General features: G+C 35.3%; 1 protein-coding gene across 8 annotated transcripts in view; it reads left to right on the top strand.

Moving 5' to 3' along the window:
* Positions 1-14,031, top strand: part of KBTBD3 (kelch repeat and BTB domain containing 3) — a 27,001-nt gene extending 12,970 nt beyond the window's left edge. For 3 of the 8 annotated variants that reach the window (XM_054438195.2, XM_054438196.2, XM_063671391.1), the window contains 2 exons: positions 5,989-6,233; positions 10,662-14,031. In XM_054438195.2, coding sequence (XP_054294170.2) covers positions 6,001-6,233; positions 10,662-12,267 — 1,839 coding nt within the window. In that variant the 5' untranslated portion in view covers positions 5,989-6,000 and the 3' untranslated portion in view covers positions 12,268-14,031. Of the gene's footprint in view, positions 1-1,128; positions 1,246-2,215; positions 3,990-5,988; positions 6,234-10,661 lie in introns of those variants that run through there. The other 5 variants (XM_063671390.1, XM_063671389.1, XM_054438199.2 and 2 more) reach the window with 5 other exon arrangements.

Genomic DNA, 14,031 nt, shown 5'->3' with positions numbered 1-14,031 from the left:
ATGTTCCATGTTGATCAAATATCCTTGCCAACATCTATTATTCTAATCTTCGGAGAACTTTTAGAAATCCAGTGGAATATAAAGTTGTAGGAGATAATGTATCTTTTGATCCTCAGTGTCTAACTTCCTCTAACACATAGAGGGATTTAAATACATATCTTTTAGTGGATGAAAATACAGAGTGATTCCAAGGGGCATCCAGGCAATCTGGACTGAGTCACCCGATTCTGTAGTTATTTTAGACAGGCCATAGAGATTCCCTACGTTACTATTATAGGTTATTGATGCCCCAGCTCATCACTAGACTGGAGAATGAGACCAGGAGTAACATCTTGGCTACATTGTGGCACTGAGAAGACACCTTGATCCTTTGCACAGCTTTAACACATTTCTGTCAAACTAGTATAGACTGTTTTCAATCATATTGTCTGTTTATCTGCTTTGTGTGTCCTTTTGCATAGTATAAATACTTCCTGGCTATTCCTTTTATATTTATTTATTTATTTAGAAACAGAGCCTCATTCTGTCACCCAGGCTGGAGTGCAATGGTGTGATCTCAGACCACTGCAACCTCTGCCTCCCGGGCTCAAGCGATTCTCTCGGTGAGCCTCTCGAGTAGCTGGGATTACAGGCAGCTGCCATCATGCCCGGCTAATTTTTGTATTTTCATAGAGACGGGGTTTCACCATTTTGGCCAGGCTAGTCTTGAACTCCTGACCTCAGGTGATCCACCCGCCTCGGCCTCCTAAAGTGCTGGGATTACAGGGGTGAGCCACCACTCCCGGTCCCTGGCTATTTCTTTTAAACATTTGTTTTCATCATCTTGGAGTTAGGGAGGCTGGCACAAATCTCCCACCAATTCTTTATTATTTCCTTTGATTCTGACATTCCAGATTAAACACCTTTGCAATGATAGCTCTTGTGTTCAACTTCGCTCTTATGCCCTAGGAATTATTAGAAAGCTGCTTCTCTTGTCCCTTCCTCCACCATTTTATAAGTGTAAACTTATTGATTAATGTGAATTAAATGATTTGCTTGTCTTTTCTGTTAAATTTCTTCGAAAATAAGCCTTAACTTCCACTTATTTTACACACGTTATATGCTAAATTACGTTTCTTTTTGAGACAGAGTCTCTCTCTGTCACCAGGCTGAAGTGCAATGTTGGGATCTCAGCTCACTGCAACCTCCACCTCCTGGGTTCAAGCAATTCTCCTGCCTTAGCCTCCCGAGTAGCTAGGACTACAGGTATGCACCACCACGCCCGGCTAAATTTTGCATTTTTATTAGAGATGGGGTTTCACCATGTTGGCCAGGATGGTGTCGATCTCTTGACCAGGTGATCCACCCACCTCAGCCTCCCAAAGTGCTGGGATTACAGGCATGAGCCACTGCACCCAGCCAATTATGTATTTTTTTAAATATTCTCAACAACACAACTAGATAGATATAGCTTATCTGCATTTTACAAATGGTGAAAATAATAATAAAAAATTAGAAGTTATTTACATCAAATATATCACAAGTAAATGCTGAACCAGCATTGGAACTCAAGCCTGATTCTAATGCCCTACTTTTTCTTTCATTTTGCATTGTTAAAAGAAAAGCTTTAGATAAATAAAATTTAACAGAGTTTGAGCAAAGAACAATTCATGAATCAGGTAGCATTCAAAACTGAAGGAGGTTCAGAGAGCTCCACTCCAGCAGTGTGACCAGCAAGCTTTTATAGGTTGAACATGGAAACAAAGTAGAGAAATTACCTGATTGACTACGCTAGGCATTTGCCTTATTTGGATATTGTCTGATGGAAGTTCCCTATTTGTAACCAGTAGGTTGGTTGGCTATTTGTGATTGGCTAAGGCTTGTTTTTGGTTTTTGGTTTTTAAGTCAGTTACAATAAATGTTTCCAGGTTAAGCTTCAGTTCTCTTACATAAGAGGGCTGGCTACAGAGAGTAACTTTAGGCTAATAGCCATCTTATTTAACAACATTATATCATACTCTTGGGAAGATATATGATTTTTATACAAACTAATATTTCACATCTGTGTGTTTTGTAAATATTAGAAAAGAAGAGAAAACATGCATAATTTTAAAAACAGTCTTACAAGTGACTTATGAAGATGCCTTGTGAGGTAAAGAATTAGTCCTGGGACATTAGCCATATGTAATTGTCTTTATGCCTCACTCTAATTTGAAATACTCTCTTTCTATCCTAGGTCATATGTTATCAACATTGTTAAGTCAAGATTTGAACTGTTGTGACAGTTAATTTCATTTATAAGCTTGCCTGGGCCATCCGGTGCCCAGACATTTGGTCAGACATTCTGAATGTGTCTATAAGGATATTTCTGGATGAGATTAACATGTGAATCAGGAGACCAAGTAAAGCAGATTTTCCTGTGTGGTGGGGCCTTATCCAATCAAATGAAGAATTGAATAGAATAAAAGACTGAGTAATAGGAAATTTATCCTGCCTATTTGAGTTGGGACATACATCAGTCTTTTCCTGCCATTGGACTCAAATTGAAAAACTGACTCCTCTTGGGTCTTAGGCTTGCCGGCTTTTGGACTGAAACTTACACCATTGGCTGTTGTGGTTCTCAGGCCTTTGGACTTGTACTGAAACTGTACTGTCAGCTCTCCTGGGTATCCAGCTAAGTAGTTGTAGATCTTGGAACTTCTTAGCCTCTATTATCACATGAGCTTATAATAAATCAATCTTTCACTGTCTCTCTCTCTTGCTCTCTCTCTCTGCCCTCATCTTCATCCATCATATTGGTTTTATTTTCTCTAGTTCCTTTTCCTCAGAAATAACCTCCAAGCCTTTCATTATCTCTCTTCCTGCATGATACCCACTCTCATTTTTAATATGTCTCCCTATTCATAGTTACTCAGAACACTACACACAAAATGATTTCTACTAGTCACTTAGATTTCCAGCAGTACTGCCAGTTACAACCTATTACTTTCTCCTGCACACACAAGCACATACACACCTCCACAACCACACACACATTCACACAGGCACGCTATTTTTCCACACAGTATAATGGCTATCCAGTGGAACTTTCTGTGATGATGAGAATGTTTTATATTTGCTTTGTATAATATAGTAGTCACTAGGCAGATGTATTAGTCTGACTTATTCAGAAAAACAGAACTAAAGGGATATGTATATATAGATAGATATATATAGAGAGATATAGATATAGATATACACACACACTAGATATATATGTATATGTATTTGTACTATACATATGTATAGGTATTTTTACTATATATGTATATGTGTTTGTAATATATATATATGGAAAGAGACAGACAGAAAAACTATAAAGAATTACCTCATGTGATTATGGAGGCTGAGAAGACCCAAGATTTGTAGTCAGCAAGCAGGAGACTTAGGAGAGCTGATGGTATAGTTCCAGTTTGAGTTCCAGCTTGAAGTCAGGCAGAAAGAAAGAGTTCTTTCTTATTCAGTCTTTTGTTCTATTCAGACCTTCAACAGACAGGCTGAGGCACATCTACAGTGGGGAGGACAATCTGCTTTACTCAGTGTACCAATTCAAATGTTAATCTCATCTAGAACACTCTCACAGACATACCCAGAAGTAATGTTTAACCAAAAATGTGGGCACTTTGTGTCCCAAACAAATTGTCACTCATCACACCACATATGACTGACCACTTAAATGTGGCTAGAGCAATGAGGGACCTGAATTTTTAGTTTTATTTACTTACAAGGAATTTAAATAGCTACACATGGCTCATGGTTACTGTATTGCATAGCACAACAGTAGATTGTCTTGGTCCTGGAATGGAGCTTTAATTGATGCTGTAGGACAATTTGGACTACTTCTCCAGTATCTAGCTTCCACCTAGGCCTCTTGGAACACCTGCTCTGGGAGAACCAAGCTTCATGCAAGAAGCCCAGCCACTCTGAGACTGTCATGCTGTGAAGAAGCACCAGCTAGCCACTTGGAGAGGGTGCGTTAAGAAAGAGAAAACCCTAATGATCAGTGAGGATGAGATTTTTTTCATATATTTGTTGGCTGCATAACTGTCTTCTTTTGAGAAGTGTCATATCCTTCTTTTGAGAGGTGTCATATCCTTTGCCCACTTTTTGTTGGGATTCTTTGTTTTTTTGTTGCAAATTTGTTTAAGTTCCTTGTAGATTCTGGATATTAGACCTTTTTCAGATGGGTAGATTGCAAAAATTTTCTCGTATTCTGTAGGTTGCCTGTTCACTCTGATGCTAGTTTCTTTGGCTATGCCGAAGCTCTTTAGTTTAATTAGATCCCATTTGTCAATTTTGGCTTTTGTTGCAATTGCTTTTGGTTTTTTAGTCATGAAGTCTTTGCCCATGCCTATGTCCTGAATCGTATTGCCTAGGTTTTCTTCCGGGGTTCTTATGGTTTGGGGTTTTACACTTAAGTCTCTAATCCATCTTGAGTTAATTTTTGTATAAGGTGTAAGGAAGGGGTCCAGTTTCAGTTTTCTGCATATGGCTAGCCAGTTTTCCTGGGACCATTTATTAAATAGGGAATCCTTTCCCCATTGCTTGTTTTTGTCAGGTTTGTCGAAGATCAGATGGTTGTAGATGTGTGCCCACATGGTATACAATTTCACAAAAGATTGAATAAAGAAGCAGATATGAGAATCTAGTTGTCTTCCATTAAGCCAGATGTTAAAGAGATTTGCAAAAATATGAAACAATGTAACCCTTCTCAAGAAACTTTTTTTTTGTTTTGGAAAATAGTTATTTTACAGTTATCCATTTATATATTTTTGTAGTTATATGTAGTTATATACATAGGTATGTACATAAAATGGATATATATGAATATGTATATTAAATAGATATATCGAATATAGTTACATAAAATTTTTTCTTATTTTTAAATGAATCAATAAATATTTAAGTGTTCTCAGAAAAAAAACAAAAAAAAGAAGAAAGATCCCCATCTCTTCTAGCCATCCCAGCTGAATCATAAGAAACGTGAATGAGGAAACCATACTGGACATGTCACCCAGTGAGACCTTCAGATGGCTTCAGCCACAGCTGCCATTTGCCTGTAGTTGTATGAAAACTCCCAAGCAAGAATCATCACCTAAACTCACAGAACCATTAGAGATTATAAATTGTTGTCTTAAGCCACTAATTTTAGGATGATAACTAGAACAGAAATGTAGAATCAAGGTTTTCAATTTGTCTGGTTCTCCAAGTTCCCAATCCTCTTTTCCTTTCTGTTTCCCACTTCCTTGCTTTTGATGATGCAACTTTTATGTTTAGAGCTGAATTTGCAGTTCATGATATTCACAATTATCTGATCTTTACCTATCTTGGATTTCTGACCTCGTGTTTAAAAAATCTTTCTTAATTAAGATATATGCGATTTTCCTTTCTACTTTTAAATAGCCCAACTTGGAAAAGTGCTTGCCTTTTTCTTCTTTACTAAAGCCATAACTAATTAATGCAATCTAACACTGATCTTTTTCAACCAATTATCTTGTAAAATGTCTAACCTCAGAAGGCATGCAGTTTATGGTCCAAGATCAGCATTTTAACAGCTACTTTGATACCAGAAGAGAATGGATTGGAAAGGAGGGGGATTGTGTTGGGCATATACTCAATAACTATGTTAGAAATAACACCTCTTATGTATAGTAATAATATTAATCATGTAGTGAAATCCTATATAAGCTATTTATACAACTTGTACATTTTGCTATTTAACACAATTATATAGCCTTGAATGTTAGCCCTTATGAAAAATATACTTTTATTCCAATGAGCTCAACATTTATGAAAATTCAAAAGGAATTTAATATTAAATGTCAGAAAAACAAATGTTTAAAACAAGTTTTACTGTCTTATTATTTTTCTTAGTGGTTATTTTTGTGTATTTGCCATCAAGAGGGCCAATTTTGGAGTCTGAAACTTGCATTAGGTCTCTACTACATCAGTGATTTTTTTTTATTCTAGTTCTAAGGACGTATGGAATTGGCTATGGATAATTCATATGCTTTCAATCAACGAAGCACCTGTAATGGAATTCCATCTGAGAAGAAAAACAACTTTCTTGTATCAGAAGATCATGGACAAAAAATCTTAAGTGTACTACAGAATTTTAGAGAACAAAATGTCTTTTATGATTTCAAAATAATTATGAAAGATGAAATAATCCCGTGTCATCGTTGTGTGTTAGCAGCATGCAGTGACTTTTTCAGGTACTTTACCTTGTCTATGCCTCAGATTTTATGATTTGGATAATTAAGGTCTATTTTATACTGCAGTCAAGTTTTCCCCCACAAGAACGTGCGACAGTAATTTTTAATTCTTAAAAAAAACAAAAAAAACAAAAACCTAATTAGGCTGGGCACGGTGGCTCACGCCTGTAATCCCAGCACCCTAAGAGGCCAAGGCGGGCGGATCACCTGAGGTCAGGACTTCAAGACCAGCCTGGTCAACATGGTGAAAGTCCGTCTCTACTAAAAATACAAAAATTAGCCAGGCGCAATGGCGTGCGCCTGTAATCCCAGCTATACGGGAGGCTGAGGCACAAGAATCGCTTGAACCCAGGAGGCTGAGGTTGGGTGAGCTGAGATCGTGCCACTGCACTTCAGCCTGGGCAACGGAGCGAGACTCCATCTCAAAAAAACAAAAACAAAAAACCTAATTAGAACCAAGATTAACTAATGTGTTTTTTTTTTTTTTAGACGGAGTCTCACTCTGTCGCTCAGGCTGGAGTGCAGTGGGGCGATCTCGGCTCACTGCAAGCTCCGCCTCCCGGCTTCAAGCCATTCTCCTGCCTCAGCCTCCCGAGTAGCTGGGACTACAGGCGCCCGTCACCACACCCGGCTAATTTTTTGTATTTTTAGTAGAGGCGGGGTTTCACCGTGTTAGCCAGGATGGTCTCGATCTCCTGACCTCGTGATCCGCCTGCGTCGGCCTCCCCAAGTGCTGGGATTACAGGTGTGAGCCACTGCGCTGGGCCATGATTTTTTAGTAGGAGAGAATTTAAGACGACCTTTTTTTAAAGTATAGGTCTTCCCAGGTCAGCATTTCCCAAAGTTCTCTGAAACATTAATCCCTTGAAATACTCTGGGACAGAAGAAATTTTTTTGATGGTGTCAGCTTTGTTTGGGGGATCCCTGTGTTGTATTATTTTAGAAAAAGAAGATGACAGGTTAAACAAAAATGGAAGCAAAATTTGAAGAAAATAACTCTGAGAGAAAAGTAAATTTCTGTCCTATGTTGTATTCATGTATTATGGGGAGAGGAGGCTCTAACCAATTTAAAAATTTATCCTCTCCTTAGCAAATTCATCCTCTCCTTATATTAGGGAAAAGTACTTCTTAGCTATAAGGCATTTCTTGAAAGCACTCAGCTTTTTCTAATTCTAAGCAACCTTCTGAATATAATTTGGTTTCCCATGTAGATCACCCTAAAGAGAATGTCCTATTCAAAACACTGCAGTAATCACTATGATGACAGCAGGTTTCCAATTCTGCGAGGTTAAGGGTCAGACACATGACCTTGCAATTACTGTGTTAATTGTATCAAGGTAGTACTATCCTGTGAGGCTTCTTGGTCAATAGACAAGACCCTTTTGGTGAAACCCTGATCTTCAGCCTTCCTAGTTATACTACAATAAACTTAAATCCTAATTGTAGTATTTTGCATTATGTTCATTTGTGGAAGCAATTTTAATTTGAATTAAGCAGGGTTTAAATCTCCAATAAACTTGATTAAAAAATAAGATTTAAGATATAGAAATACTAAGATGCATATCTGATATGCAAGTTAATTTATACTGTTTTGAATCCTCAATTTAACCCTTATTTTTTTACCGCCATCTAATTAGATCTCATCCTTATTGCCTTCTGAGTAAATCTTACAAGCTAGATTTCATTCAACAAACATTTACTGATACATACTTCCTGCTAAACACCTGTTCCTGTAGGGGCTGTTGCTTTGAAATTGGGAGCAATGGCTTAGTACTGCAGCACAGTTTACTGGGGCCATGGAGGCTACAACGGTCTTGAACTAGCTGTTTGCCTAGTTTGACTATATGTCTTCCTCTATTCTTTTTATTTCTTCTCTCAGGTAATCAAAGTTGTTCTTTGAACTTCACTGGGGCCCTTACTGTCTTATACTCTGCCATTCTTGTTTCCACCAGTGTCTTCCCTCCTCTCTTATAACCTAACTTTTCTTCCATGTAACTCTTTTCTGCCCCCATATCCTTCAGGTCCCCTCTTCATCACAGGAAGCTGTGTGGTACAATGGTTAAGTAGTTGGCCTCTTAATACATATGCCCTAAATCTAAATCCAAGCTCTACCATTTACTAGACATGTTTTATTAGGCAAGTTACTTAACCCCTTCAGGCCTCAGTTTCCTTATTGTAAAAAAGTAGGATTATAAAAATAGAACTTAACTCATAGAATTATTATATTGCTTAAATGAAATAACATATAAGTAATAATTAGGACCGTACCTACTACATTCAGTTAATATTAGCTGCTATGATTATTTCTAAACCTAGAAAAAATATAAATAATCTGGTGTGAACACACAGCTTGATTTCTCTGTGATGTTTTCATGCTAATAAAATACTCTTATGTAGGCATTTCAATTTATAGACCTGCACTCTTCTTGATGCTGTTTTTTATTCAATTTACATATACTTTTTGCACATATTTCTTTGTTCAGCTTACTGCTAGTTTTTTATAGGTCTGCTTTTAGTTTTTAAAATTACTGTTAGAACAACGTATTTTTTAAGTTTTCTACCTGGTTTAAATAACAAAAATATCAGATCCTTTATTACATATAGTACTTTATTAAATGAGTACATAATTCACATTGAAATATATACATATGTAATAGACATTTGACAATTTACACTCTCCTATAATGTTGCTAATTCATAATATGATCAAACTCACTTAATGGAATACTGAAAATGTAAAATAAAAATGTCAGAAAAGTGCACAATGCATGAAAATATCCCTCTTACAGTGTTTTTGGAAAACAAAAATTATTATTGAGATGTAATATCATTGGAGACAAGAAATTGAAAAGGAATCTTACACATGTTTTATACATACTTTATGATAAGATGGTTAATTGGAGATAGATGTTAACTGGATACTTCAAGATGAATAGGATGAAGTATAGAAATATAATCTTACATGTATCTTCTCAAAGAAAATGTGGAAGCTGATAGTAAATTATAAATACATCAAATCTGATAGAAAACATTTTTTAAAATAATGATACCAATAAAAGCTAATACTTTGCATCAATTAACCCATTTATTCTTCTCAGCACCCAATGACATAGATACTACCAGTACCTGCATTTTCAGACGAAGAATTTGAAGCACAATAAAGTTAAGTCACCTCCCCAAGGCCACACAGCTAATAAGTGGCAGTGGCTACATACACTGGCAGCTGGGCCCTATGGACCATATAGCCAGCTGGGCTATATGGACTCTTAATATTATCCTAAACTGCTGTAGATGTTTAGGATATAATCCATATAATTATTATCCATATAATTATTATCACAGGTTAATATTTCTATTGATATACATTATTAAAAAACCCTGCATAATGTGTAACATTTTGCAAGTCCCCTCATATTTTTCATTTGGATGTTGTACTTTTTAAATAGATTTCATTAACTTCTGGAGTAGACTCTGATAAGTAAATTGGTTTTCCCCTAGAATACTTTGGGCAACTAGGAACACTGCTCAGAAAGACATCCTGGACAATACTGGCACAAATACAAATCATTATTAAACCAGAACCAATAGTAAAATACATTTTGTTCCATGCCCATACATTTCCAAATAATTTATGTTTTTACCCAAACTGAGCCAAAGAAATTCTCAGTTCCTTAGATTCTGTCAACTTTACCATGTAGCAATAAAGCAAAACTTATTATGAAGAACTTTCAAGCTGGTCTAACTATTCAAATTTGGGGACCTATCTCCATCTCTCAGTGCCTATTACCAAACTCTTTTTTTTTTCACCTTTTTGCTTGATGTGGTACACTGTTATTGTTTAGTTTTAGGAAATCACATTCCCCTTCTCCTAAAGAACTATATAAAATATCTTTTTAGACATGTATCTTATTTGGTGAATTTTCCCCGCACAATAGATTCATTGGAGACATCAGATATCTCACTGTACTCTTTTCTGTTTCATTAATGTGAAATCAAAGATGAATTTGAAAGAGGCTTTTAAATCCTAAGCCCTAAATAATTATATTTTAAGTAATTTTAGTTATCACCAGCACAGTCGTTACTAATTAATCCATAAATAAAGAAATGTGGCCATCAGCAAGATTTTGCCTCAATAGTATTAATAATAAATAAGTATACAAAATTTGAATCTTTTATAGTCTTTTTTTATTAGTTGCTATAGCTCAGCTGTAGTGTACATATTTTGTAATGTAGGCATTTTGTAATATGTTTGTTGGCAGATAAATAATATGTTATATAATTATTCTAGATATTAATTAGGAGGCAATTAAAATATGCTTTTATAAATATATTTTAAGTCAAGAGTAAGGAAACCTCTTTAAGGTAATATCGAAAATAATTATGGAATAAAATATTCTTGCTGTTTTTCTGTGTTCTTTATTTTTGCAGGGCTATGTTTGAAGTAAACATGAAAGAAAGAGATGATGGAAGTGTTACCATTACTAATTTGTCCTCCAAAGCAGTAAAAGCATTTCTCGATTATGCCTATACTGGAAAAACAAAAATAACAGATGATAATGTGGAAATGTTCTTCCAGTTGTCATCATTTCTTCAAGTTTCCTTCCTATCCAAAGCTTGCAGTGACTTTTTAATAAAAAGTATTAATCTTGTCAATTGTTTACAGTTATTATCTATATCAGATAGCTATGGCTCCACCAGTTTGTTTGATCATGCATTACACTTTGTACAACATCACTTTTCTTTATTATTTAAATCCAGTGATTTCTTAGAGATGAATTTTGGAGTACTACAGAAATGTCTGGAATCAGATGAATTAAATGTTCCTGAAGAAGAAATGGTACTGAAAGTTGTCCTTAGTTGGACTAAACATAACTTAGAATCAAGGCAAAAGTATCTGCCTCATTTGATTGAAAAAGTGAGATTACATCAGTTGTCTGAGGAGACACTTCAGGACTGTCTGTTCAATGAAGAGAGTTTACTCAAAAGTACAAACTGTTTTGACATAATCATGGATGCAATTAAGTGTGTGCAAGGTTCTGGTGGACTCTTCCCTGATGCTCGACCATCCACAACTGAGAAATACATATTCATTCACAAAACTGAGGAAAATGGAGAAAATCAATATACATTTTGCTATAACATTAAATCTGATTCATGGAAAATACTGCCGCAGTCACACCTGATTGATTTGCCAGGATCTAGTCTTTCGAGTTACGGAGAGAAAATATTCTTGACAGGTGGTTGCAAAGGGAAATGTTGTCGAACGGTTCGACTGCATATTGCCGAGTCATATCATGATGCCACTGATCAAACCTGGTGCTACTGTCCAGTCAAAAATGATTTCTTCTTGGTATCAACTATGAAAACACCAAGAACCATGCATACATCAGTTATGGCTCTCGATAGATTATTTGTCATAGGTGGAAAAACTAGAGGATCCCGGGACATTAAAAGTCTCTTAGATGTTGAATCTTACAATCCTCTTTCCAAAGAATGGATATCTGTTAGCCCATTACCCAGAGGCATATACTATCCAGAAGCAAGCACATGCCAAAATGTAATTTATGTTCTTGGATCAGAGGTAGAGATTACAGATGCTTTTAACCCATCACTTGATTGCTTTTTTAAATACAATGCTACAACTGATCAGTGGTCTGAACTAGTAGCAGAGTTTGGGCAATTTTTTCATGCCACATTAATTAAAGCTGTACCAGTAAACTGTACACTGTATATATGTGACCTTTCCACCTATAAGGTTTATAGTTTTTGTCCAGACACTTGTGTTTGGAAAGGCGAAGGATCTTTTGAGTGTGCAGGCTTTAATGCAGGTGCAATTGGAATTGAAGATAAAATTTATATATTAGGTGGTGATTATGCACCAGATGAAATCACAGATGAAGTGCAGGTCTACCACAGCAACAGGTCTGAATGGGAAGAAGTTTCACCAATGCCTAGAGCCTTAACAGAATTTTACTGCCAGGTGATTCAGTTTAATAAATACAGAGACCCATGGTTTTCTAATCTATGTGCTTGAACATTCTAAAACGAGTCCAGTTCTAGTAACCTAAAGTAAATTTGTTAACCAAAATGATAGGTAAAAAGATCTATACATCTTAATGACATAAAACGTTCCTGCTTTTAGTTATTATGTATGTACACCATATATGAATAGACAGTTTCCAAAAACTTAAAATACAAAATATATTTTACCAAAAATTATACTGAATATAATTTAACCTTGGGGAATCTAGAATACTTAGTATTTTCACATGAAACTACAAATCATAGACTCTGACACTTTGATTTTTAAAGTACTCCGTCCATAAAAGATTTGTACTATTTAGATGGGAGAAATCTCTTGAGAGAGTAAAAATGAATTACACTGTATCTTATATGAAGTAAAAAATAAATCAGAGGTGAGAATATTGTTACTGCAGGTATGAGTCGTTGAATTCCTATCATTTGTGATGATTGGTTAACTTCTTTTAGGTACCCTTTTTACCCTTTTTTAGTTCAGAAATAATTCTCCCAGCTTTATAAATAGTACACTAAACATAGTTTAACTTTTTTTAATGACTCATTTTTTCATTAAAAGCATAATGTACCATGTTATCATGCCATTAGCAGTTACTTAAATGCTTTAAAAATTGCTGATTAGTTTTCAATGTCAGTTGGTTTCAATTTCTAGCTCTCTCTCTCCCCCACCCCCTCATTTTCTGGTTCAATCTTAGTAAATTAACATTCTGGATTTAATTAGTAGTTCTAAGTTACACCTGGCCTGAGTTTATGTTAACATGTAACCCTCAATTGGAAATTTTTGGATTCTGGGATGGTAGTACTAAAATACTTTTTATGTATCATTGCTAGGTTCCAGCCTAATTGAGGACATACAAAATTGACCTCTAATTAAGTGAATAATTATTATGGCATTTCTTAAGCTTTGTCCAAATTTGAGCTACATAAAACATTTCAGGATTTAAATTAGTACCATATCAATTTTCTGTGATGATGTATACCAACTATAAAGCACTATGTTGGTTTACTACTTCAGTAAATTATTCATAGTGAATTATTTTCTAAATTAAAAAAAATGACTTGGCTCTTGGTATTGATAATAGTATTCACAACCTGCATCTGTTAAGATGTTTGATCTTCAACCCACACAATGTAAGAGTACTGTTGTCATTGTTCTCAGGTAGGTGATTCTGCCTTCCAAGAGTATATGTTTCTTTAATCAGTTTAAAAGATAAAGGCATTTTGGGTTTTAAGACCCCTGCTTTACATCTCAGGTAATGTGTAGACTGTATTTCTCTGGAACCAAATGTAGTTTTCTACACTCAGTTGTAAATGTTAATCTTTCTCAAATGTGCACATTCTTTAAAAGTGTGTTCCTAAGTAGAAATATACCTAAATGAAGATTCTCTTATTTTATCATATAAATTTATGCAACCATAAGTTCCAAATGTATTTTTCAAAATGGAATGGAATATCAGAGTACATTTTCATGTAGTTTAAAAATCAAGGACTGTTCCTGATTAGATGACATATTTATAAAGAGTATTCTGTAAAATTGGTGGCCTTCTTACCTAAGCACATGAGTAGTTGGCTCTGCACTTTGTGTATTTAAAAAAGGAAAATTCAGTGGAGGCTTTTGTTTGTGTGTGTGTGGCTTTGAAAACAAATTATTTGAGAAAGACCATAACACAGTGAGTAGCCTATATGTGGATTTACTGAACTGTTAATTTAAGGATATATATTAATAGAGTATGTTTAAAATAAATATTGTTTTCATCACTGA

The sequence above is a fragment of the Pongo pygmaeus genome, chromosome 9 (genome assembly GCF_028885625.2).
Source record: "Pongo pygmaeus isolate AG05252 chromosome 9, NHGRI_mPonPyg2-v2.0_pri, whole genome shotgun sequence".
Lineage (NCBI taxonomy): Eukaryota > Metazoa > Chordata > Mammalia > Primates > Hominidae > Pongo > Pongo pygmaeus.
Note: the sequence above shows the minus strand (reverse complement) of the source record. Positions and strands in the feature narration are given on the sequence as shown.